At 43.8% G+C, this 26299-nt stretch overlaps 1 protein-coding gene across 5 annotated transcripts in view; it reads left to right on the top strand.

The window, feature by feature from the left end:
* Window positions 1-26299, top strand: part of AGPAT4 (1-acylglycerol-3-phosphate O-acyltransferase 4) — a 155069-nt gene that overhangs the window by 38868 nt on the left and 89902 nt on the right. For 3 of the 5 annotated variants that reach the window (XR_012158120.2, XR_012158117.2, XM_073337852.2), the window contains one exon: window positions 11360-11599. Coding sequence is in view for 1 of the 5 variants with exons in the window: in XM_073337852.2 (XP_073193953.2) it covers window positions 11422-11599 (178 nt within the window). In the remaining 4 variants the exon portion in view is untranslated. Of the gene's footprint in view, window positions 1-4602; window positions 4718-11359; window positions 11600-26299 lie in introns of all 5 variants that reach the window. The other 2 variants (XR_012158118.2, XR_012158119.2) reach the window with 1 other exon arrangement.

Raw genomic sequence — 26299 nt, 5'->3', positions numbered from 1 at the left:
TAACAGATCAGGCCTTACAGGCGAGGTGAGTGGGGGCGGGGTGTGTGTGTATGTCCCTTCCCTTGAATGTCACCGTCCCGTGTCCCCTGCCGCCTCTTCCACCTGATTTAAGGATTGTGCTGGGACTTACATGGGAGATAAATGCCTGGGTCCTCTGAGCGAGGCAGCAGAGCACATGCCTAGAGGCAGGAACTTCTGCACCTAGGAGACTTTTGTAGTGAAAAATGTCGGTGCCTGCTGAGTCGGGTGGCAGCTCAGTGTGGGTTTTGCAGCGCCTACCACTGGGACTAAGAGCCTAAATCCCAGATTTAGATGCTTTAGTCTACAACAAATCCATCCATATGCAGCAAAGCAGTTTAAACCCATGCTTTGGTTTAAACACAGTGCTTTAAGGTAAAACATATCTTAGGTACTACTTGTAAGCATAGCAGGTACAAAACGCTCAGGCAGAAATGTGATTTCTTGTTGTGTCCCATTAGCGTAGCCTAGAGCCCAGAGAAACAGTGCAGTTGGACTGAATTTGCTGCTAGGGACTCTAGAATTCTGTTCCTGACTCTCTCCGCCCCAGTTTATGCGACCTTGAGGCAAGTCGCATAATCTCCTTGTGTGACTGTATTGGGCTAGCTGGCACTTTAAGGGGACTCAGCTCAGCTTTTCCTGTGGTGTGGCAGTTAACCCCCAGCTGATCCTGATCTGGTGACTCGGGACAGGGCTACACTGGAAATTTCAAAGCGCTGTAACAGGAGTGCTCCTGTGGCAGGGCTTTGAAGTGAGAATGTGGTCGCGTGCGCGTGTGCTGGTAATCCACCTCCACGAGGGGATTAGCTACGAGCACTAGGAGCCTGTTTATGCTAGTGCTTTGCAGCACTCTCACTTGCTGCGCTCAGGGGGGTGATTAGTTAGAGCGCTATAAATGTAAGTTTCAGAGGAACAGCCGTGTTAGTCTGTATTCGCAAAAAGAAAAGGAGTACTTGTGGCACCTTAGAGACTAACCAATTTATTTGAGCATGAGCTTTCGTGAGCTACAGCTCACTTCATCAGATGTTTACCGTGGAAACTGCAGCAGACTTTATATACACACAGAAATCATGAAACAATACCTCCTCCCACCCCACTGTCCTGCTGGTAATAGCTTATCTAAAGTGATCAACAGGTGGGCCATTTCCAGCACAAATCCAGGTTTTCTCACCCTCCACCCCCCCCCACAAATTTACTCTCCTGTTGGTGCTAGCCCATCCAAAGTGACAACTCTTTACATAATCAAGTCGGGCTATTTCCTGCATAGATCAAGGTTTTCTCACATCCCCCCCACCCCCATACACACACAAACTCACTCTCCTGCTGGTAATAGCTCATCTAAACTGACCATTCTCCAGGTTTAAATCCAAGTTAAACCAGAACATCTGGGGGGGGGGTAGGAAAAAACAAGAGGAAACAGGCTACCTTGCATAATGACTTAGCCACTCCCAGTCTCTATTTAAGCCTAAATTAATAGTATCCAATTTGCAAATGAATTCCAATTCAGCAGTTTCTCGCTGGAGTCTGGATTTGAAGTTTTTTTGTTTTAAGATAGCGACCTTCATGTCTGTGATTGCGTGACCAGAGAGATTGAAGTGTTCTCCGACTGGTTTATGAATGTTATAATTCTTGACATCTGATTTGTGTCCATTTATTCTTTTACGTAGAGACTGTCCAGTTTGACCAATGTACATGGCAGAGGGGCATTGCTGGCACATGATGGCATAGATCACATTGGTGGATGTGCAGGTGAACGAGCCTCTGATAGTGTGGCTGATGTTATTAGGCCCTGTGATGGTGTCCCCTGAATAGATATGTGGGCACAATTGGCAACGGGCTTTGTTGCAAGGATAAGTTCCTGGGTTAGTGGTTCTGTTGTGTGGTATGTGGTTGTTGGTGAGTATTTGCTTCAGGTTGCGGGGCTGTCTGTAGGCAAGGACTGGCCTGTCTCCCAAGACTTGTGAGAGTGTTGGGTCATCCTTTAGGATAGGTTGTAGATCCTTAATAATGCGTTGGAGGGGTTTTAGTTGGGGGCTGAAGGTGACGGCTAGTGGCGTTCTGTTATTTTCTTTGTTAGGCCTGTCCTGTAGTAGGTAACTTCTGGGAACTCTTCTGGCTCTATCAATCTGTTTCTTTACTTCTGCAGGTGGGTATTGTAGTTGTAAGAAAGCTTGACAGAGATCTTGTAGGTGTTTGTCTCTGTCTGAGGGGTTGGAGCAAATGCGGTTGTATCGCAGAGCTTGGCTGTAGACGATGGATCGTGTGGTGTGGTCAGGGTGAAAGCTGGAGGCATGCAGGTAGGAATAGCGGTCAGTAGGTTTACGGTATAGGGTGGTGTTTATGTGGCCATTGTTTATTAGCACTGTAGTGTCCAGGAAGTGGATCTCTTGTGTGGACTGGACCAGGCTGAGGTTGGTGGTGGGATGGAAATTGTTGAAATCATGGTGGAATTCCTCAAGGGCTTCTTTTCCATGGGTCCAGATGATGAAGATGTCATCAATATAGCGCAAGTAGAGTAGGGGCTTTAGGGGACGAGAGCTGAGGAAGCGTTGTTCTAAATCAGCCATAAAAATGTTGGCATACTGTGGGGCCATGCGGGTACCCATAGCAGTGCCGCTGATCTGAAGGTATACATTGTCCCCAAATGTGAAATAGTTATGGGTAAGGACAAAGTCACAAAGTTCAGCCACCAGGTTAGCCGTGACATTATCGGGGATAGTGTTCTTGACGGCTTGTAGTCCATCTTTGTGTGGAATGTTGGTGTAGAGGGCTTCTACATCCATAGTAGCCAGGATGGTGTTATCAGGAAGATCACCGATGGATTGAAGTTTCCTCAGGAAGTCAGTGGTGTCTCGAAGGTAGCTGGGAGTGCTGGTAGCGTAGGGCCTGAGGAGGGAGTCTACATAGCCAGACAATCCTGCTGTCAGGGTGCCAATGCCTGAGATGATGGGGCGCCCAGGATTTCCAGGTTTATGGATCTTGGGTAGTAGATAGAATATCCCAGGTCGGGGTTCCAGGGGTGTGTCTGTGCGGATTTGATCTTGTGCTTTTTCAGGAAGTTTCTTGAGCAAATGCTGTAGTTGCTTTTGGTAACTCTCAGTGGGATCAGAGGGTAATGGCTTGTAGAAACTCGCGTTGGAGAGCTGCCGAGCAGCCTCTTGTTCATATTCCGACCTATTCATGATGACAACAGCACCACCTTTGTCAGCCTTTTTGATTATGATGTCAGAGTTGTTTCTGAGGCTGTGGATGGCATTGCGTTCCGCATGGCTGAGGTTATGGGGCAAGTGATGCTGCTTTTCCACAATTTCAGCCCGTGCACGTCGGCGGAAGCACTCTATGTAGAAGTCCAGTCTGCTGTTTCGACCTTCAGGAGGAGTCCATCTAGAATCCCTCTTTCTGTAGTGTTGGCAGGGAGACCTCTGTGGATTAGTATGTTGTTCAGAGGTATTTTGGAAATATTCCTTGAGACGGAGACGTCGAAAATAGGATTCTAGGTCACCACAGAACTGTATCATGTTCGTGGGGGTGGAGGGGCAGAAGGAGAGGCCCCGAGATAGAACAGCTGCTTCTGCTGGGCTGAGAGTATAGTTGGATAGGTTAACAATATTGCTAGGTGGGGTGAGGGAACCATTGCTGTGGCCCCTTGTAGCATGTAGTAGTTTAGAAAGTTTAGTGTCTTTTTTCTTTTGTAGAGAAGCAAAGTGTGCGTTGTAAATGGCTTGTCTAGTTTTAGTAAAATCCAGCCACGAGGAAGTTTGTGTGGAAGGTTGGTTCTTTATGAGAGTATCCATTTTTGAGAGCTCATTCTTAATCTTTCCCTGTTTGCTGTAGTGTAAGTGTAGCCAAACCCTCAGTTACAGTTAGTGATCCCAGCTGTGACAGGATCAAGGTTCATCCGATGAAGTGAGCTGTAGCTCACGAAAGCTTGTGCTCAAATAAATTGGTTAGTCTCTAAGGTGCCACAAGTCCTCCTTTTCTTTATAGGGAGGAAAGAGAGTGCAGTGAAGGAGACCCAGGAAGGAAGAGTGAGGGAGCTCTCAATCTCAGGGAAGGGTCTGGTAAAGGTAGGCTGAAGAGGGCCTTGTGACACTGCACCCCATATTCTTCATAGAAATATTGTTATGATATTAATATGGCACAACTAAGATGTTTTATGCAAGAGGTATCATCAGAAAAGTTATGATCTACTGAATGTGTTTATCCAATTTGTATGAATGTATCATTTCTTTATCGGAGGTTAGGAATATTGACTATGTAACAATTACAACTGTGTGTGTATTTGCCTACTGTCTGGTGAGCGTTCCCCCCCCAATCAGCCTCAGTGGGCCATTAGGAAGAACAACAAGACTTGGAAGATACTAATCTCCTGCCTTCTTGAGAAGCTCCCCAGGCTGCTGCTTTAACGCTGTGGGGTCAGGTGAGCTGGTCACCTGGTACTAGACCCCCACCTTGGGCTTTCAGTATTTTTCCATTAAGGGGGTAGGGGGGGTCAGACTGGGAAACAAAAGATTCCTGCCTTAGGTAAATTCTATTAAAGGCTGGGAAGTAAGTCAATCAAGACTCTTCTCTATTGCCTCCCAGTCCAAGAGGGAAGATTGCTAAAAACACCTGAAGAGAAAGACCGGGCCTGAGTCCTGGAAATAACTGGAACTCTAAGCTACAGAAACTCTGCAACCTGCCTAAAACAACATTTAGGGTGAGAAATTACATTTTGTAACCTGTTTCTTGAGTGTATCAAACTTAGTTTGCATGTTTTGTTTTATTTGCTCAGTAATGTGCTTTGTTCTGTTTGCTATCCCTTTTAATTACTTAAAATCTACCTTTTGTGGTAAACTTTTTTTTGTTTGTTACAAATCCCAGTTTGTACAATTCATGAGGGCGGGGGCACAAAAAGCTATGCATATCTCCCTCCACGTTGAGGAAGGGGGTGATTTGTATGAGTTTGCAATGTGCAGATCTCTCTATACAGTACAAGACAATATTATTTTGGGCTTACACTCCAAAGGAGGTGTGCATGTGAGTGCTGAGTAAATCCCTGAGCTGATTTCAGTCTGTCTGTCTGCTGAGTGTGGCCTTACCTGTCTATGTGCTAGAGAAGGCTTGAGGGCCTGCTCAGCTAGAAGAGGGTAAGGAAACCCAGGCTGGTAGAAAGGGCAGAATCAGTGGGACCCCAGCATATCAGGTAGCACCCTGAATGGCGGGGGGGGGGGGGGGGGTCAACCCCGTTACAGGCCTATAGGAAAGAGGGAGGACCAAAGAGAGAACTCTACAATTCCCAGTAAGGGGGGAAGAGCAGGGAACTTCATAGTTTGAGTGGGGCCTAAAGCTCTTCTCTTTGGCAGTTGGTGTGGACTCTTTAGCTGGACTTTCCATTTCTGTCCCCTTCTGAGGTTCCGAAAAATTTGACCTCGCCAGAGGGCTAAGTCACTGAACATGTATTGAGAGAGAACTCATTTCGGGGCCAAAGAATTGGTCAGTAGGGGGCACTGGAGATAAACTACTGCAACAGCCTGCACGTGGGGATAAAAAGAATGTTTGGAAGTGGTGTAAACAGAAGAGATGTCTGATCTGTCTTGCTTCAGAGCAAAACTAGATGGCTCTGATAACGGGAAAGGAGGAGTGCAAAGTAATGGCTGCTATTTATGGTCCTGACCTTGTAACCCCTTAGTCAAATAAGTGTGTAGCCTTAGACTACTCACTAGACAAGTGTTTGGCCCTCTATCTGTTTCATACCAAAGGGAAATGCCCCTCACAAAGCATCCTTTTGTTTGTTTGTTTTTTGTTCTGACCACTTTCCCCCAATTAATTTAAGGGTGTTGATAAGATGGCTGCCAAAAAAACTGTTTTCTATCTTAATGTCTTCTGAGAATGTATTGATTGGGCCTTTTTGTTTTCAAACGGCTGTTATGGCTTTCAGTCATGAGCTGTAAGAAAATTAGTGTGTATGTTTAATAAATCACACTCTAAGAGTTATGGGCCTTATCCTCTTCTCATTTACACTGGGGTTAACTGTGGATGACTATTGAAAACAATAAGGTGACATTGGTTTAAGTCACAGGGCTTCATTGTCCCCTCAGTGTTTAAAAAAAAATCAATGTCCTTGCCTGTGCTGACAACTGTACCTTTGATTTTATTAAAATAAAATTGTACCTTGCACTATTTGCCTTTTTATTTATACTGTTTCCCAGGCTACAAGAAGTGCATTTTTATTTACGGTTACTTTCACTCTTTCATGCACTTGTGGTGTTTCATGCACCAGTGCGGTGGTGTTTGAGCTGCAAACACTGTAGGGGGACGTTCTTAAATCCAAAACACTAGCTTGGATTGAATTGGGAGAGCCGGGAGAGAGGAAGAACCTATTGAAATAAGGCTTTGTAATTCCCTAATCTTTTATTTATTTATTTATTTACAAGAACAAGTGTCTCTACTTTGTCCTTATGACAAAGTTCCATCCCTAATTAAATTAACTATTTTTATTAAACTTAAATTTTGTGGCTGAGCTATGAAACAAGACTGACTTTCAAATGTACCATTGTGTCTTCATGAATTATTGCAATACACTGTTTTATCAGTGGTTATTGCTTTAAACTTACAAAGTTTAGCATCAAAGGCCTGCAGTATGTCATATGTTGAATATAAATGTAACGTGCTCAAGTTTAAAATTTTTCTTTGGAAAACTACTGTAACAGTGAAAAGAATGAATCACTGGAGTAATGGTATATTCTTCCTTCTTTTGAAAGGCTTTTGATCAGCTACCCTTAATACATAATTTTGTTAATCATGTCAAACAGTGATTTTCCCGCCCACCCCCGGATTGCCATTATACCAGACTCTGTTTTCATTTTATATTATGGGTTTCTTCTTTGATCCAGACCCTCACTGGTCTTTAGGAATTGCATTAGATTAGAGGGATTCTGTGACATGGAATTAAAGAGGCTAGCTGGTTTTAATGAATGATTTTATGATAAGCCTAATTGCTGGAGTTTTTCAGTCAATGTATGGCATTCATTGATATATTTCCCATGCAATTGTAATTCAGTGCCTGCTATCTATGTTTATCTAACTTTAAACATGTAAGTAGTCCTACTGATGGATTGAGGAAGTTGGTCTGTATCAGGAGAGAAGGTTCCTGTGGTTTTCTCCATATACTATATAAACATCTGATGAAGTGAGCTGTAGCTCACGAAAGCTCATGCTCAAATAAATTGGTTAGTCTCTAAGGTGCCACAAGTACTCCTTTTCTTTTTGCGAATACAGACTAACACGGCTGTTCCTCTGAAACCTGTCCATATACTTGTTTACTTTTGGCAAAACTTATTAAAACCATATTGAGGAAAAAGCATCAGTCCTATCTTGAGGTTCTATAAGATCAAGGGCTGGTTTGTGAATTGTAACTATATCCAATCCTGCTCAAACATAAAAACAAACTTAAAAAAACCCTTGGCTCATTGACCAAACTAATAAACTTGCGGTCTCAAAAATGATTTTTTTAATAACACGTGTGAAAACAGGGATGTGATTAGAGTGTTATACTAATTGTTTTCCAGCCTTATTGATAATGGCTGCAACCTGCAACTGCTGCAATAAACATATGCCACATTGCCACTTTCCAACCTACAGAGAAGTGTCAACCTTAACGTGTCTTCAGGCAGTACACAGTATAACAAGTAGAAGGAAGCAAATCTTCATTACACAAAGGGCATATATTGCACACTAAGATGGGGATCGATACCACCATTAGTTCATTTCATGTAAGTCACCAGCAACTATGAGATTCGGTGTTTTAATTACAGGTTTCGGAGTCACAGCTGAGTTAGTCTGCCTTTGCAAAAAGAAAAGGAGTACTTGTGGCACCTTAGAGACTAACCAATTTATTTGAGCATGAGCTTTCGTGAGCTACAGCTCACTTCATCGGATGCATATCGTGGAAACTGCAGAAGACATTATATACACACAGAGACCATGAAACAATACCCCCTCCCACCCCACTGTCCTGCTGGTAATAGCTTATCTAAAGTGATGATCAAGTTGGGCCATTTCCAGCACAAATCCAGGTTTTCTCACCCTCTGCCCCCCCCCACACAAACTCACTCTCCTGCTGGTAATAGCCCATCCAAAGTGACCACTCTCTTCACAATGTGTATGATAATCAAGGTGGGTCATTTCCAGCACAAATCCAGGTTCTCTCACTCCCTCACCCCCCTCCAAAAACCACACACACACAAACTCACTCTCCTGCTGGTAATAGCTTATCAAAAGTGACCACTCTCCCTATAATGTGCATGATAATCAAGGTGGGCCATTTCCAGCACAAATCCAGGTTTTCTCACCCCTCCACCCCCATACACACACACAAACTCACTCTCCTGCTGGTAATAGCTTATCTAAAGTGATCATTAAGTTGGGCCATTTCCAGCACAAATCCAGGTTTTCTCACCCTCCGCGCCCCCCCCCCCCAAACTCATTGTCCTTTTCTAGCTACAGCTTGGTCAAAAAAACAACCTTCTTTAACCTCTGGACAAATCACTTCCTTATTGCTTCACAGTGGTGTCAATCCAATGTATTCAGAAACAGATGAGCCATTAAACATGGGGTATCAGGTTCAAGTTGATTTGGATCTGGATTGTTTACTACAATACCAATAAAATAGTACAGTTGTGTTTAGGGGCACTAACTCAGGATCAAGGCCCCAGAGTGTTAGGTACTGCCCAAAGTCAGTCCCTGCCTCAAAGAGCTAGCAATCCAAGTGAAAATACTGTAGGGTTACCAGATTCCACTGTGTAACTTCCTTCGACATAGAAGATCCAGGAACAGGGTAAGCTATTAAAGGAACATCTCGTTTTTTCTATTAGTATGAAATTTTATTAGTATTAGTTTTTCCAATTAGTGACCTTTGATTTTTATAGCAAATGAGATGGGCTATTTTTGTAATGGACAATTCACTAGCATTACAGCACAATGCAGTGTGGGGGCTCAAATGTTGCTGAAATCAATGGAGGGAGTAGTTCATACATCTAAGACCAGAATTCTGCCTCACGAGCATGGGCCCAAATATGCGCTCCTTATTCAGGCCGAACTCTCACTGGCATCAGTGGGAGTTCTGTTTGAGTAAACACTACTGAATTGGGTCTTTCATGTCTGAACGCTAATGTTTATACTGCTTCCTGTGTATATTGTGCCCAGTGAGAAAATTGTGAAAACATGAAACAATTGAGCAAGCTGTACATATTGAATGCTGTGACAAGCAAATTCTCTCTCTCTCTCTCCAAAATTTTGATAGGTCCCTCACTGAGTTCAAATGACAACAGGCCAGCAAAATGATGTCTAGAATTGAGGGTCTGCTTCCTGCAGGAGCAGGTTTGGGCCTAACTGGGGAAGAAAAACACAAATGGTAGATTGAGGGTTTAATTTGAATATACCAAAAAAGGCATGTGAGCAGTGACGTAAATATGCCCTGAAGAGAGGTTTTTAACAATCATAAAAATGAGATAACATACTTTCTTTTGCAGTGTGGCAGAAAACTCCTAAACTGCTTACTTTAATAATGGAAAGGGTAAATCTAATGGAAGGTTTGTTTATCCATGGAAGCATGCTTTGTTAAAATTAATCCATATGTTACTTATACAAAATGCAAATTTACTTGGATTTTGTTGGTAACTTTGCAGTTATGCTCCTGGTAATGTGATCGTGTTAGCTACAGTGATGATCCCAGCTGACTGAATTCAGATTTTTGTTTAAAAAAAAATGATGCTTCCAACCAGACAACCATCACATTTTCTGCCCATGAAGTCTTAATAGTCAATCTTTGTTATTTTTAGGGTTTCCAGGGTTGGTATAGGTATAAATAGCTATTCAGAGCTATAACCTTCCATTGTTGATATCTGTCAAGCAGGGTTATTTCCCTTGTCAAGCATGTCAGCACAGATGGGAAAGAGAGAACATTTTGTATTAATGCTACTGACTTTCAGTAATAGACTGGATCTGTGATAGTTCTTGCTTTATCTATTCAAGGGACATTGGCAGGTCACCTTTTGGGCCTTAACTTCTATCTTAAAATTGCCTAATGGTGGTAAAAATTTTTTTAAAATGTCACCACTTGGTCACACAAAATTCCTTTACAAGGGATCTAAAGGCTATATTGTTGGGGTGCTGTTTGCTGGCTCTGTAGCAACAGTTGCCTAACCAACACTAGTCTGAGAGCTCTGCAGCGGAGATCCCATGGAGGATGCCAGTGCATAAAGAAGTAAACCAAGACTTGATAATTGCATTATATTAGAATAGCCGGAGAAAAGCCGCATGCTATTTTTTAAAAAGGAGGACTACTTCTCCTCATTTTTAAGCTTCTGATATGTTCATTTCAAATGATCGAGAATGGATTTGATGTTTGATGGTCCTTTGAAGCTTTTGTAGGCTTAAAGGTGAGCTGCAAAATGTTCTGAGCTGGTTCACTTTTTCAGCTTCTCTGCACTACTGAATAAAGACTCAGTCCTGCAAGATGATCAGCTCACTTGCTCTATCTAGCAAAACACTTAGTTATGTGATTAACTGTAAACAGCTGGGTAGCTTTATTGATTTCAATGGGACTGCTCACATGCTTAAATTTTAAGCATGTGCTTCTCGTCTCTACTGCACTGAGCCAGAATGCTTAGCACCTGGCAGAACTAAGTGTTTTGTAGAGGGGGACTGGGCTTCCAAAGCAAAATAAGTTACACATGCAGGTATGTATGTAGTACCATTCACTAGCAGGGACTAAGGACGTGTGACCTATCAGCCACTTTCTCAGAGTACCTTGTGGACCTTGATTAAAACTGCTGTCCCAGGGCATGAAGCAAACAGTTTTTCTTTGTTTTTTGTCTTTAATTTCTCAAGACTGTACGAATGTAACTTTTGGGGCTCATCATGAAGGTAAAGTTCAAGGAATATATCTTATTTCGAATGTAATTGTCTGAACACCATTCTGTACAGTTATTTCATACTTTATCAATAAGGATCTGATTCAGCAGAGCATATGAGCATGGTTGACACTGAGTACCTGGGTAATCCCATCTCTATCCAGCAAAGCACTTCATTCTTGAAGTCAGTGGGATTTAGGCATAGGAGCACGTGTTCATCACCAAATGATGTAAATTGTTTGAAAATGTAGCTTTGTTTTTCAGTGTCTGTTTTTGTAAGTATTTGTAACCAGGTCTTTCTCTTAAGAATAGAAAAAAAGATTTAGTAGGAAAGCAGTGACTTCACTGCTAACACTAGTCGTGAGTTATCTATGTATTCAAATTTTTATTTCTATTTAACTTTATTTCTGTTTACTAACAGCTGCTATTGTTGCTTGATTTTGCAGACTATCTTCTGAATTCCTGGATTTTCTCTTTCTGGCAGTTACCCTTCCATTCTTAAAGAACCATGGACATCATTGGCTTTCTGAAGTCTCAGTTCATTTGCCACCTTCTTATCTGCTACATATTTATAGTGTCCGGACTGATGATTAACTTCATTCAGCTCTTCACACTTGTCCTCTGGCCAGTCAACAAGCAGCTTTTCAGGAAGATCAATTGCAGACTGGCTTACTGCATTTCAAGCCGTAAGAATTTTTAAAAAGTTTTATTTCCATATCTTGACCAATGAATTATTTGTTAGGTAGTAATCTTATCTATGTTTGCATATTCATGCATATAAATCCCTACATTTTGCTGTGAGACTATATGTGTATTGGTTAAAGTATGTGAGGTTCTTTTTATCAAAATGTGCTAGAGTGTAACTTTTTCGTCCACTCATACTAGGGCATTCATTTGACACAAGATAATATAGATATTGGATTCTTATGATGAGCATCACGTTTGATTGGCCAAAAAAGTAAATACTGACCAAGGAATGATACAACTTAATATTTACAGAGGCATACTGTCACTGTATATAGTTACATACCATTCTAAATGGTTTTCATCTGGTATATCTTCCGATTTCTCCATTATCCTGAAGAGATTCATGGACACACATGACTTTGTTTTTTAAATTGGGTAAGTGTTCCAGATTTCAGTAGTGTTGGCATGAAAAGATGATAAATAATACTGGCTCACAATATGACTCTTGCATACAGTACTAGCTTGATTTGAAACTATTGCATTTATTCATTGAATAAACATGTCAAATTTTAGAGTACTGTATCTATGCCAGAGGTGTAGCCACTGGTGGGCCTCGGTGGGCCACAGCCCACTCACTTAGCATCCTGGCCCACCCAAATCTGAGCAGAGGTGTAGCTTTGCCACAATGGCCCGGAGCATCACTCAGGCACATGAAATCCAGGATGGAGCTGTGTGTCCACCCTTCAGAAAGCTGCGCTCCAGCAGCTCTGCCTTGTCATTGTCTAAGCCACCTCATGTGCATGCCCATCTTGGCAGGTGCAACCCTGTGTCTGGGGGCACCAGGGCTAGGAAGAGGGCATGGCGTAGGGGGAGAAGCTGAGCTAGCACAGTCTGTCATTGCCCGTCCACCTGAAAGTCGGGGCCCACCCAAATTTCCACTCCTAGCTACACCACTGATCTATGCACAGTATTTAGGTGTATATAATCATAAGAATGACCATACCAGGTCAGACCAATGATCCTTCTAGCCCAGTGTCCTGTCTTCTGATAGCGGCCAATGCCAGCTGTCCCAGAGGGAATGAACAGAACAGGTAATGATCAAGTGATCCATCCCCTGTCACCCATTCCCAGCTTCTGGCAAACCAAGACTACGCTAGGGACGCTTCAGAGTTTGGTTTTGCATCCCTGCCCATCTTGGCTAATAGCCATTGATGGACCTATCCTCCATGAATGTACAGTAACTCCCCACTTAACCTCCTCTCATTTAATGTTGTTTCGATCTTCTGTCCCTGCTCAATTACAGAACATGATCCGTTTAAAGTTGTGCAATGCTTTGCTATAATGTCGTTTGGCTGCCTGCTTTGTCCATAGCTAGCAGCCTTCCCCCTCCTCCTCCTGCCCATGGCAATCAGCTGGTTTGCAGTGTTCAGGAGGCGGGAGAGGGAGAGGAAGCCTGCAGGCAGTGTCCTCGCTCCTCCCCCCTCCCTTCTGCCTCCTGAATACCGCAAGCCAGCTGATTGCCGTGGGCAGGAGGCGGAGGGAGTGGGGAGGAGCAAGGACTCTGCGTGCGGAGTAAAGGGGAGAAGAGGAGGCGGGTTAAGGGGGGGGCTTGGGGGAAGGGGTGGAGTGGGTGGGCCGAGGGTTGAGCCCCTGTCTCTGGTGCTTGCAAAATAGGGGAAGCTGCTGGCGCAATGTGCTTCTCCTAGCCTACAGCACCTTCAGCCTCCTTGCTTGCCTCATTGTCTCCAGTGCTAGTGGGCGGTGCCTGTGTGGGGTAAGGCGGGGGCACCTCCCAACTATAGTACTGTACTGTATGGCAAAAAAAAGTTTCCCTGGAACCTAACCCCCTCCCCCCCCTTTACATTCATTCTTATGGGGATATTGGATTCTCTTAACATCGTTTCACTTAAAGTCGCATTTTTCAGGAACAGAACTACAACGTTGAATGAGGAGTTGCTGTGTATCGTTCTTTTTTTGAACCCTGTTATAGTCTTGGTCTTCACAACATCCTCTGGCAAAGAGTTCCACAGTTGACTGTGCGTTGTGTGAAGAAATACTTCCTTTTGTTTGTTTTAAACCTGCTGCCTATTAATTTAATTGGGTGACCCCTAATTCTTGTGTTATGCGAAGGAGTAAATAACACTATTTACTTTCTCCACAGTAGTCATGATTTTATAGACCTTTATCATATCTCTCCTTAGTCATTTCTTTTCCAAGCTGGAAAGTCCCACCCAATCTTATTAATCTCTCCTCATATGGAAGCTGTTCCATACCCCTAATAATTTTTGTTGCCCTTTTCTGTAGCTTTTCCAATTCCAATAGATCTTTTTTGAGACGAGGCGACCACGTCTGCATGCAGTATTAAATCTATGGTACGCCCATATCTTGATATAGAGGCAATATATTTTCTGTCTTATCTATCCTTTTCCTAATGAATCCTAATAGAGAATACAATAGTTAGACTGCTCATCTAGCACCAAATGGGAGCTTTGTTTGAATAAGAGCTCCTGAATTTTTGGCCTCTTATTTTATTGAGGGAAAATAATGTTCAGAATATTACTAAGAGAAAGTTATAGGGCCAGATTCTGGTACTTACTCATGTTCAGTACTACTTTGCAGCACATCTGGTTCCTTTGACATCAGTGGGTCTAGTTTTACAATAAGATTGCACTCAGGGAGGAAAAGGGTGGCAGAATTTGGCGCATAAGTATCTATTATTGCCTGTATTTTTCTCCAGTACATGGTAAAGTGTTTATGCATGTTTAATAAAAATTAAATGGATGTGATCTCATTGGTGTAAATCAGGAACAAGTCCATAGAGGGGAGAAGAATTCCACTAGCATAAAAAACAGTTGCGATCAGAATCGGCCCAAAAGGAGAAACAATGTAACCTGCCCATTTTCAATAGCAGCATACGGACTGTAGAATACTAATGTGTTCCCAACTGTCACTGTTTCTAAAATCATTGGGCTAAATCTTAAATCCATGTTCAGTTTTTACAAAGTCCTTGCTCAGCTAAAACTTCCTTTGACTTCAATGAGCAAGGAGTTAAGGATTTGGCCCATTGCTGTTCGACCACCTGGAGCCATAAATACAAGTTTCACGTGGTGGTGAATCAGGCTGTCGGACAGGTTGGCTTTTCGGAGTTATTGTAAAAGTGCATGCCTTGTGAGGTGCACGGAAGAGATCCGCGTACGGCTGTTCAAGTGCTCTAATTGCACAGGACTTGGTACAGCTCTAGAAGAGAGGATATCCTCATTCTATCAGAAACTGCCTGAACGTGAGCCCCTAGAAATGCATTGCAGTGAAGTGCGGTAACAAGGGCTTGCTGAAAACAATGTTTCAGTTTATCCAGTTCTAAGAACCTGAGACAGGAAAAGGCTTGATCCTACCCATCAGTGCCTGATGAATCACTGTGCATTTTGGAAAATCAGCTATACTTCTCTGCTCATAAGCAGCTGCTGGTTTTCCACAACACATGACACACTTTGCTTGTTGGGAGTCAAAATGGAGTTCCTCTTCCCCCTCTCGCTCTCCACTATCCACAGAGTCAATCAGTGTAACCACAATCTTTTAAACTGGTAACACTGTCATTTGAATGGACTCTTTCATTTTACACCTGAGAGCAAGAACCCATATGCCAGGGGTGGCCCACATGTGGATCTTCAGATGTTAATATGCAACTCCCCGACTCCGGGGCTGGAGCTCCAGCCCCGAACTTTCCAATGTGCCCAGGGATGCTCACTTCTCAACCCCTGGCTCTGCCACAGGCCCTCCCTCCACTCCATTCCACCCCTTCCCACCCTCTCCCCTGAGCCTGCTGTGCCCTCGCTCCTCCCTCCTGCCCCCCCCCCCCCACACCAGAGCCTCCTGCACCCCACAAAACAGCTGATCAGGAGGAAGGGGGAGACACTGATCGGCGGGGCTGCTGGTAGGTGGGAGGCTCGGGGGGAGGGGGTAGCAGGTGCGGGGGGCTGCTGACTTATTACCGTGGCTCTTTGGAAATGTACGCTGGTAAATTCTGTGTCCTTCTCAGGCTCAGGTTGGCCACCCCTGCCATATGCAGCTCTGTGACCAACCTTGGGCATGTTGTAGATTAGACTGTCTTAAGCTCTGATGCATGGAGAGCGAGGTAGATGTCAGTCTGTTCAGTGCCTCTTGAAGATGTGTTTAAGGGCAGAGACATTAGTGTCTGTTTACTGGAAGGCACTTGGTGGAAGATGAGCATAGGAATGATTTAGTTGGGAGGGGTCCAGTGGCAAATGACTCTCAGAATAAAGAGAAAGGGAGCCCCTTAGAATCTCATGAAGCCATCATAGGATCAGGGGAAGCTCCAAAGAAAAGACACTTGATGTCTGATAATTTCCCCTCACAGAGCTGTCACCAGGCCCATTCCACCAAAAACCCCAAGTTCACTTTATTTTCTATAGACTAGTAGGGATAGACTTTTGAGGTGTTTACTTTTTTTACATGGTTTTCATTTATACCAGGGTCTAAGCATTTTTTTTTTAACAAGAATAGTTGCAAAGGGACACTTACCACACCCTCTGCAGTCTGCCAGATGATCTTGTTGATTTTTTTTTTCAATGTCTTGGGCCTTAAGCCATGTCAAAAAGTCCAAGGGAACCCCTTCCATGGTGTTAGACTGTTTATTGGATTCTATTTTCCCTCACTAGGATCTTCAGCCCTGGCTCTGGGCCCTTTAAATTCATTCCATGTTCGGGCTCCCAGATAAGCCATGCCTCCTCATTGAGGTTTATGTCCCTTTACCTGTGGCTGGTAGGGGAACCTAGACCTGCCCACTACTCTGGGTTCCAACTCAGGGACCCTATACACACCAGCCATGTGCTGATCAACTTCAGTCCTTCACTGCTATTTCCATGGGCCTCTTCCTACCGGCCCCTCTTTCTAGTCATAAGTCAGGGCCAGTGTCCTCAGGTTCTTCCCAGCTGTGTACCTCTGTCTGATTGCCAGGCTCCTTTGGCCAGAGAGGAGCATCCTTCACTCCACTGCTCCCAGCCTGGAACTGAACTGCTAAGACCAGGCAGCCAGCAGGCCCTGATTGGTGGCCGCTAGCCCTTGGAGTGCCAGGTATGTCTAGCTTTCAAATTGGATGCTCTGGAGAGTCTTCTCTAGGCAAGCTTGAAGGACCCACCTTCTCTTCTCTGTTCCCCTCAGCTCACTGCTTCTTGAAGTGGGGTGTAGTGGGGAACCCAAAGCAGGGAGCCACAAAATTGAATGCACCCTGCCACACCAGATTTCAAAGAAGCCTCCATTTGTATTTCAGGCAACAAGTTTTGTCACTTTAATGTGTTTTAATACTCAGATTGCATTTGTACTCTATTTGTATCTGAACATGGAGTGTTTTGCTTGCAGATGCTATTCACTTGTGTGCATAAGTGACTCCATGCATAGGGCCAGATACTGGAGCTGAGCCAAGGCCAGTGGGGCAGTGTAGCACTAAAGCCAGCTTAGTTGTCTACTAGAGAAGTCCCCCTGCGGAGAGGACTTGTGTGGCTGGCGAGCCACAGCTGTTTCTGTTCCACCCTCATGCATGATTGTGACTGCAGGGGCTGCAACCTGGTGTTGTCTTATTTGTGGATGGGAGTATTGATTACTGATTGATCTCTTGAGTGCATTAGTTAAAGATTCTGTCTCCTGAGGGCAATAGCATTCTTAACTACACTGGGATCCCCCAGCTGCTCACAAGGCCCCTAGAGGCTGGCAAAATTGCCCTAGATGAGAACAGCTGTTAAAAGAAAAGGAGTATTTGTGGCACCTTAGAGACTAACAAATTTATTTGAGCATAAGCTTTCATCGGATGCATTCGGTGGAAAATACAGCTGTTAAGATTCTCTAGTTTATGCTAGAGGCTGGCCTACCATCTGGATAGACCTGGGATCAGGAGTGGTGGCCACTGTTGCACACTGTCCTCAATTATGCAATGCGCTGCTTCAGCCACTGTTGCACATCTGGCCCACAACGTTGACTTGGCTGAAAGAGGCCTTGTTTTAAAATTTTGCCGTTCATGCCCAGAGCAAGCTAGCTGTAGGGTAAGAGTGATTCTCTCCTCCCACCACCCCCGCGTGGTGCACTAAAGGTCAGCAAGCCTGGAATGAGTCATCCATATGTGCTTGGTGTTTGAACAAGGGGAAAATGGTATTAAGGTTAAAACAACAACACAATCTATATTTGAAAGAAACTGCATTAAACTAATCAGTAAAAATTAGTGTTTTAAAAAGTGTAAGCAGTAAAGTCTTTGGAGCCTTGGGGTATTGATTAATAAAACAGCTTAGGTTGGGTCATTCCACGTGTAGATCTGATGGAAGTCTTTGCAGGATTGGGCCCTTGGTTTATGCTTGGAGAAAGTAAAGAAGAATACTTTGAAATGGTGATAACCCTCATATTGCTTTGCGCAGTTTGTAATAGCATGAATCACAGAGTCAACCAAAACAGTGAAATAGAGCAGGAATAGTTGGCATAACTCCAGAGCTAAGTGAGGGCAGCATAGCAAATTCCATTAGATCAAGCAAGCACCTCCATTTTGATGTTGAAGGTAAAGATAATTTCACAAAATTCAGGGGAATTGTTTCATCTTCAACGCTACAAAAGTTCTCATGAAGTCACAAATGCAAAGGGTGGTAGAGATTGGTTTTGCTTTCTTTTCTGCTTTGGACATACAGTATTCTCACTCGTCCATTTTCAGCATCTGCTGTCATGGTAGCTTATCTTCCTTTATTCCCTCATCATGACTAAGTACTGCTGGCTTCTTGGAATAGTCCGTGAATTTATATGTTCTCATCCTGACTCTAATCTCTCCTGCACCAGAAAAGAGTGATCATAATCAGACCTTATATGTGCTGTTAGTTTCCAGAGATCATTGGCTTATTTTTAGTACACCCCTCCCCCATCCTTAAAACAGGAAGAGTTATAGATGGCAGCTATATGAGCTTCCCTGCATTGCCTGACCAATGTTCCCAATGCCCTGAGAGGCCACCACCCTAAATGAAATAATGCACTTCAGTCTTCACTGACCAGTTTTTAAAATACGATCAAATGCTGCAGGAAAGTTTTTAACTTGAAGGGGGTTATTACAGCTGCAATTTGCTTCTAACTCCAATGGGCAGAAGGAATTTGTAACTAACTTCGGCTACTGCATGCTGACCCTTCATGCTCACACTGTCTCCGTTGCAAACCACTAGTCAAATCCTGATGTGGATCTGGCAAAGTGAGTTTAGTGAGAGTCTTGTTTGTCCACATCACTCCCTGTTGGCTGCAAGAGCAGAGGGTGTTCAAGAGCAGAACCGTATGGGAAAGTTTGTACACTGCTAGTCTGCATTATTCTTGGCTCAAGCCCGGTATGTGATTGTTAGTCACTCACTTTAGTGAGTAGAACATTCTATCCCAAATGAAACAAAATATTGGTACAAAATCTTTGCTCTGGGCTGGGAACACTTCTATGCCATGCTAAGCTTCAAACATGTGTTTAATAATTTTGATTAAAATCTCTGTTAATTCCCCTCTTTAAAATGACAACGCCGATAAACCCTCCTCTGTACTGAACTGCTGGGTGCTGCTGTAATATAATCTCAAACACTGTAAAGTTCAGCAGCATGGAGCTTAAAATAAATGTGTGCTTAAAAGCTGGTGTTGGAACATAGATCTGGCAAACCACCAGATGTTTATAAAACGACATAGGGATAGACTGTGCTCAGCCTTTGCATAGAAGCTGAGAGCACTCAAGAATCCATCTTTCTCCCCCCCCCCTTAGTGTGGGCTGCAATGGAGCCCTTGGGGGGGGCAATCACAATTCTTGCACTTGTAGAAGGACTTTTTCCTCTGTATGATCTTGGGGGGGGGGGGGGGCTGCAAACCACCACAAAGAGGATGATGCAGAACCTTGCCCCCCACCTGTGCTGGTCTGTGGAGCTGGTCTAGCGTAATGTGGGGAGCAGTCTGGACCCCTTAAAGATAGGGTATAGCTTGGGTACTCCCACAGCCTACATGAGAGCTGAGAGAGGGACTATGTCTCTGTGATTGTTCTTGGGATGACCAGGACTGACAGTGACATTGTTACATCCCCCTCCAGTGAGAGGGAGACTTGCATGTGCTTAACTGGGTGTCCGCTCCCTGACACCTCTAGCCTGTTAGCCACCCAAACAACCTCCTCTGGGCTGTGCCAGCTCTTACTTTGCCTTGTAGGCTAATAATAGGTGTACCCAGTCTCCGAGTCCCTTTGAAACATTTCTCTGTAGTGTCCAGCCCCTTACTCACTGGTTACTTACAGAAAAAAACAGATCTGCTGTCCAAGGGGTCTGTGTACACACCAGCGTGGTTGATTCAACTCTGGAACAGCTCCTTATATAATACCACAGCACTGAGCTACAGTTATAGTAAAAACAATCATAAGTTTATTATCAACGTTCAAAATGTAAGAGATAGTGAGTAAGGACAATGCAAACAGAAGGGTTACATTAAAAAGCGGAATCATAACATGATTCCTAGAAACTAAACTTAAGTTAACCTCCAGTCTGAATAAGTTTTTTTTCACCCAAATGTCCTTTGCAGTATTTTGAGCAGGGCAGGTTGTGATCTGTTTTCATTCATGTAATTGCACTGCCTGATTACTTCCTAGGTGCAAAATGAAGGAGTATCTTCCTTGCCTTCTCTTATCTTCTCCAGAGTTCCTTGTTTGTTTGTTCTCCATGTCAGGACAACTGCCCGCTGCTTATTCTCTGGTGTGCTGCTTCCCGTACTGCTAACTTCGTATGTGAAGGACCTTCCGGTTTTGTTAACTTTAGACTGAGGGAGACAGGTGAATAAACATCCTTTGTCTGGCAGAAAGTTGTTTGTCACCTCTGCCTTGACAGTCTTTATGAACATATTTTCTGTATCCAGAGAACTTTTTTACATCGTTTGTGTACATGCATTTCACAATGATATTAATGACCATTGTGACCTTGTCTTTCATTTAAGATCTCATTTGATTTTCTTTGGTGGAACCAGAATGTACATACTAGCTTCAGGATATTCTTGTATCAGTTGGCACTGAAGGGTTCTTAAGGTCACAGTCTCCGTGGCAGAGCTCTGACTGGGGTAGCGCTGACCCCCAGCATGGACCAGTTTTTGAAGCGGCCCTTTAGAATGTAGCTCTGCTACAGAGACATTCTTCTCCGCATTAAAAATTATTCTGCTGAAATAAACCAGAATGTGACTCCAGCGATTGGGTAAACAACATCCTCAAGGTGTCATTTAGTGCCATGCAGAGGGTCTTCAGTGGGGCCATCTGCTCAGGGGAGAATTAGCTCATGCACTTCAGTGCTCTTGCAGGCTCTCTGCATGGGTGAGTAAAGTTTGCCCTATGTAGTGACAGTGCTGCTTCACAGTGAGTGCACTTGGCTTTCAAAAGGAAACTGAAGAATAAAAGCAGTGGTACCATTGTGTGAACAAATGCTTACTTGTAAAATGTCTTGGCTCCTAATCTGACTTATAAATAAATGAAAGCAGTGCTAAATAACTGTTGTTGTGCTTTCAAATGGATATTATTACACTTCTGGGTAAAGTTACTTTGCAAATTACGACTTACAAATGACTGTTTGGGGGATATGAGAGCCGGGGATAGGGGGTGCTCCTCACCCTTATTTGATGAGGGAGCAGAAATGAAATGGAAAAACAATGGATCCACTAGCCCAGCTCTCACCTGCCATCATATACCCCAAGACCTCCCTTTATTCCAGGGTATACATAAACCACACAGAACTGTGCTCTAGTGCATAAGACATGCATAGCCCTTGCATAGGTGCTTTGCATCCTGCCTCCCTCGTTCAGTGGAAGGAACAGAGCTAGCTCTGCCAAGCATGGGGCCTTGTGTCCTGGGGGTTGGGTAGAGTTTGCCCCTATGTGCAGACAGTAAAATGTACCCTTTGGCTTTCTGTGGATTTAAATTTTCTGTGACCCTAAGAGACCCTTTATGTCAACTGGCAAAGGGCCCACTCAACCCGCTGTTGTCCGAGCGTTTAGCCAAATGGCATCTTGTAAGGTATCATCTTAATAGCTGGTGATAGGCTGGTAATGAATATCTTTGCGTGGTATATGTATAGATGTGTGTGCAGAGGTATGTATGTATGCTGGTAATATGTTCTTAAAACACGCTGTGGAGGCATGTTAAACAAAGTTGTCCTAGACAAAAGAACGTTGTTTTAGCGAAAAGAAAAGGAGGACTTGTGGCACCTTAGAGTCGAACCAATTTATTTGAGCATAAGCTTTCGTGAGCTACAGCTCACTTCATCGGTGAGCTGTAGCTCATGAAAGCTTATGCTCAAATAAATTGGTTAGTCTCTAAGATGCCACAAGTACTGCTTTTCTTTCTGTGAATACAGACTAATACGGCTGCTACTCTGAAACCTGTTGTTTTAGCTGTTTGCCCATGTCTGCATTGTAAATTGAGTAAGGTGATGCTGGAGACAATGAAGGAACATCGATGGTATCCAAAGTAATTAAAGAGAGCAAATTCACAGGACCATGAAGAAGACAGCCTGGCATCTGCACACCAGTCGGGGGAAGGAACTTTGTCTGGGTTCCATTTTAAAAGACCATGGACTTTGGGAAATATAAGGAGAGCAAAAGACTTTCTAGTTCTCCATCACTTACAGGACAGAAAAGAGAGCACCCTCTCATTCTGTGAACGTTGGATCCTCCTACCAGAAGGGCTGGTGCTGCTGATAACTTAACCACAGAATATCAGAGTTGGAAGGGACTTCAGGAGGTCATCTAGTCCAACCCCCTGCTCAAAGCAGGACCGGTCCCCAACTAAATCATCCCAGCCAGGGCTTTGTCAAGCCTGACCTTAAAAATATCTGAGGAAGGAGATTCCACCACCTCCCTCGGCAACGCATTCCAGTGTTTCACCACCCCCCTAGTGAAAACGTTTTTCCTAATATCCAACCTAAACCTCCCCCACTGCAACTTGAGACCGTTACTCCTTGTTCTGTCATCAGCTACCACGGAGAACAGTCTAGATCCATCCTCTTTGGAACCCCCTTTCAGGTAGTTGAAAGCAGCTATCAAATCCCCCCTCGTTCTTCTCTTCCGCAGACTAAACAATCCCACTTCCCTCAGCCTCTCCTCATAAGTCATGCGCTCCAGTCCCCGAATCATTTTTGTTGCCCTCCGCTGGACGTTTTCCAATTTTTCCACGTCCTTCTTGTAGTGTGGGGCCCAAAACTGGACACAGTACTCCAGATGAGGCCTCACCAATGTCGAATAGAGGGGAACCATCACGTCCCTCGATCTGCTGGCAATGCCCCTACGTATACATTCCAAAATAAGGGCACACTGTTGACTCCTATCCAGCTTCTCGTCCACTGTAACCCCTGGAGGACATGAGAGAGCTGTTTCGGCAGAGATTGTAGCTTGCTAAAGTTATCTTAGGCCAAATCTACACTCTAAATTTACATCGGTATAACTGCCTGGCTCAGGGGTGTGAAAAATCCACACCCCTGAACAATGCACTTATACCAACCTAACCTCCAATGTAGACTATGTTGACAGGAGGGCTTCTCCCAGCGACATAGCTACCACCTCTTGTAAAGGTGGATTAACTACGCCGACGGGGAGAAGCTTTCCCATCGGTATAGTGGCAGCGTCCTTGAAGCACTACAGCATTTTAAGTAAAAAGGAGGACTTGTGGCACGTTAGCATCTGATGAAGTGAGCTGTAGCTCACGAAATCTTAAGCTCAAATAAATTGGTTAGTCTCTAAGGTGCCACAAGTCCTTTTCTTTTTGCCAATATAGACTAACACGGCTGCTACTCTGAAACCAGCATTTTAAGTGTAGACCTGCCTTTAGAAACTAAAAAGCGTGTTATCTTGTTTTGTTTGTAACCCTTTCTTTGTTTGCCTTAGTGTCACTTAATAAACATTCTAGCATTGAGAGAGGCTTACTATATTTAAGGTACAGTGTGCCCTCAGTGAGCCAACAGGCTGGTGTGTACACTGTCACTTTGGAGGCAGCAAACTTGATTTCTGTGGGTATCTTGAGAAGGACTGGACACTGCAGAAACACATCCCTGGGAAACTGGGGACCACTGAATGTTACCTACAAGGCAGGATTAAGAATGGTAGAGTCTGAAGGAGTTTGGTGCAACAGACAGGCTGCTGTGACAGCCTAAATCCTCAGGTTCAGTTTCACGTCCCCTTTCACAGGGTGTGCTTTATTAATAACAGAGATGGAAAAGGCAGAAAGTAACATGCACAGTTGTGTAACAGACTTTTCTACTTTGCATAAACTTGGCAGGGAGAAGATGCATCCTTCCCCTGAGGTCACCCTTTCCTGGCTTTTATCAACAGAAAGCTTACTGTCAGTCACATGCATGCTCGCTCCTAATCATGTGCCCTGTGACTACAGCTCAAAGCATGCTGAGGTGTATGTATGTGTGCCAACGCCCAGTGTCCTGTTAGAGGTGTAAGGAGCCCTCTTACATCCTTATACTTGCTACCCGTGTGAAGGGAAATGGTGTGGTGGGGAGAACATGACTTCCTTCTCCTCTTGTGCAGGTGGATAGGCAGGCATGCACAGGAAGCGAGATGAGCCACGAAAGTCATGGCTTACTTTCCCCCATGGAGCAAGTAAGCAGTAGGGATTAAAAGGGAAAGGTTAGGCTTAGGGCCTTACCAAATTCATGGCCCATTTTGGTCAATATCACAGTCATAAGTTTTTAAAAATAATTTTCATTTTTTTTCGGATATCTTTAAATCTGAAATTTCAGTGTTATAATTGTAGGGGTTCTGACCCAAAAAGGAGAGGGTGCGGGCGGGCAAGGGGGAGGGGGGTCGCCAGGGGTTGCGGTACTGCTACCCTTACTTCTGCTCTGTTGCTGGCTGCAATGTTGCGTTCAGAGCTGGGCAGTTGGAGAGCGGTGACTGGTGGCCGGGAGCCCAGCTCTGACAGCAGAGCCGCAGCCAGCAGCAGCGCAGAGGTAAAGATGGCGTGGTATGGTATTAGTGATGTACTGCCACCAGCCGCCACGCTCCAGCCACCCAGCCTGAAGGCAGTGCAGAAGTAAGGGTGGCAATACTGCAGCCTCCCTAAAATAACCCCCCCCCCGCAACCTCCTTTTGAGTCAGAACCCCCACTTTGAGAAATGCTGGTCTCCCCCTGTGACGTGTAGTATAGGGTAAAAGCATTCAAAAGACCAGATTTCACGGTCCGCAACGCGCTTTTCATGACCATAAATTTGGTAGGGCCCTTGTTATGCTGCAGCTGAAGGTATAGTGTCCAGCTTGGGTGGACATACACATGCTAGCTTTGATTGAGCAAACATGCTAAAAACAGAAATGCAGCCACGGTGGCATGGGCAGTGGATGGACTAGCCGTGCAATATCTACCCAGGGTCTTGGGTGAGATTGGACTCAAGGCAACCAGTCCTGCCACTGTGGTTACACTGCTAATTTCAGCACGCTACTTCGATCAAAGCTAGCATATGTCTATCCACCCAAGCTGAGAATTACAGCTGGAGCTGCAGTGTAAAGTACTCTGAGTTACAGGTAGAGCCCTGCTCTGCTTGTGTGGGCAGAGCAACTACATGTTCTCCTTTATGCTGTGTGAATTCTATTACAATTTACCTCGAAGAAATTCTCATGTTATTAATTCATACACCCAGTAACTTTCTCCAAAGCTAATCAAATAATCTTGTCCCACTTTTCAGCAGAGATTTAATAGCTGGCAGCTGCAATGAGATCATATTACAAAGACTTCATTATTTTTACAAAATATACTACAGTGCCTTTGTTAGTATTCTGGGAGGTTTTATCATTTTAGTAATTTAAACGACACTTACCAGAAATGAACAAAAGCCTATCATGGACCCAAGGAATGAACTGGCCCGTAATTTATATAACTGATTAGTTGTCTTTGAGATCCATTCTTAGTAGAACAGTAATTTTATTAATGAATGTTTACATTTGGATTTAATCCTTCTAAGAAAGATGGTAAATGGTAGAGCATGGTACATTATTTGCCATAGCTCTTTGTCTTATGCATTAGATTTAAAGAGATGCACTTATAGCAATGCTACAGTGGATTTTTCCATATTGCACAAAGCTTTATGGCCAAATTGCAAAGTTGTATGTGTCATAACCACTGTAATACATAATGTTCTAAGTTGCCTTGTGTTCCCGCTAGATAAACAATCCAGTCACATATTGGTATTAGTCATGAAACACTGCATTACATAAACTTAATGACAAATCAGCAAAGTGATGAGATCTGACCTTTCTATTGAGAACAAAGGTAGTGAACTGGGGGAAAGAGGTGTTGATTTAATCACTGTCAGAATAGGGGGAATATGAGGTCTTTCCCAAATGGAAGTATGACAGAACAGAGCACATCCCCTAACTTGGGATGGTAGCAATTTAAATGTTAACTTGTTTAAAACACACACAACCAGAACTCTTGTTGACTTTGGTTCCTTCTTATACTAATTAAAATATCTAAACTCTGTTCTTCAGATAATGTAAATTTAACTTAGAAAAAACCTGGGTAGGCTTTTTTAAAATGTGTTGCAATCATAGTAATATTACACCTGAGAGTGAAAAAGTAACCTTCACTAGATAATACTCCCCAATCCCGCGTGGAGCTGAGCTCTGTGGTCATCACCAAACATAATGCATGGCCTAATACCTCACTGATCTGGAGCTAG

The sequence above is a fragment of the Lepidochelys kempii genome, chromosome 3, assembly GCF_965140285.1.
Source record: "Lepidochelys kempii isolate rLepKem1 chromosome 3, rLepKem1.hap1, whole genome shotgun sequence".
NCBI classification, from domain to species: domain Eukaryota; kingdom Metazoa; phylum Chordata; order Testudines; family Cheloniidae; genus Lepidochelys; species Lepidochelys kempii.
The sequence above is the reverse complement of the archived record's forward strand: the minus strand, read 5'-3'. Positions and strand labels throughout refer to the sequence as shown.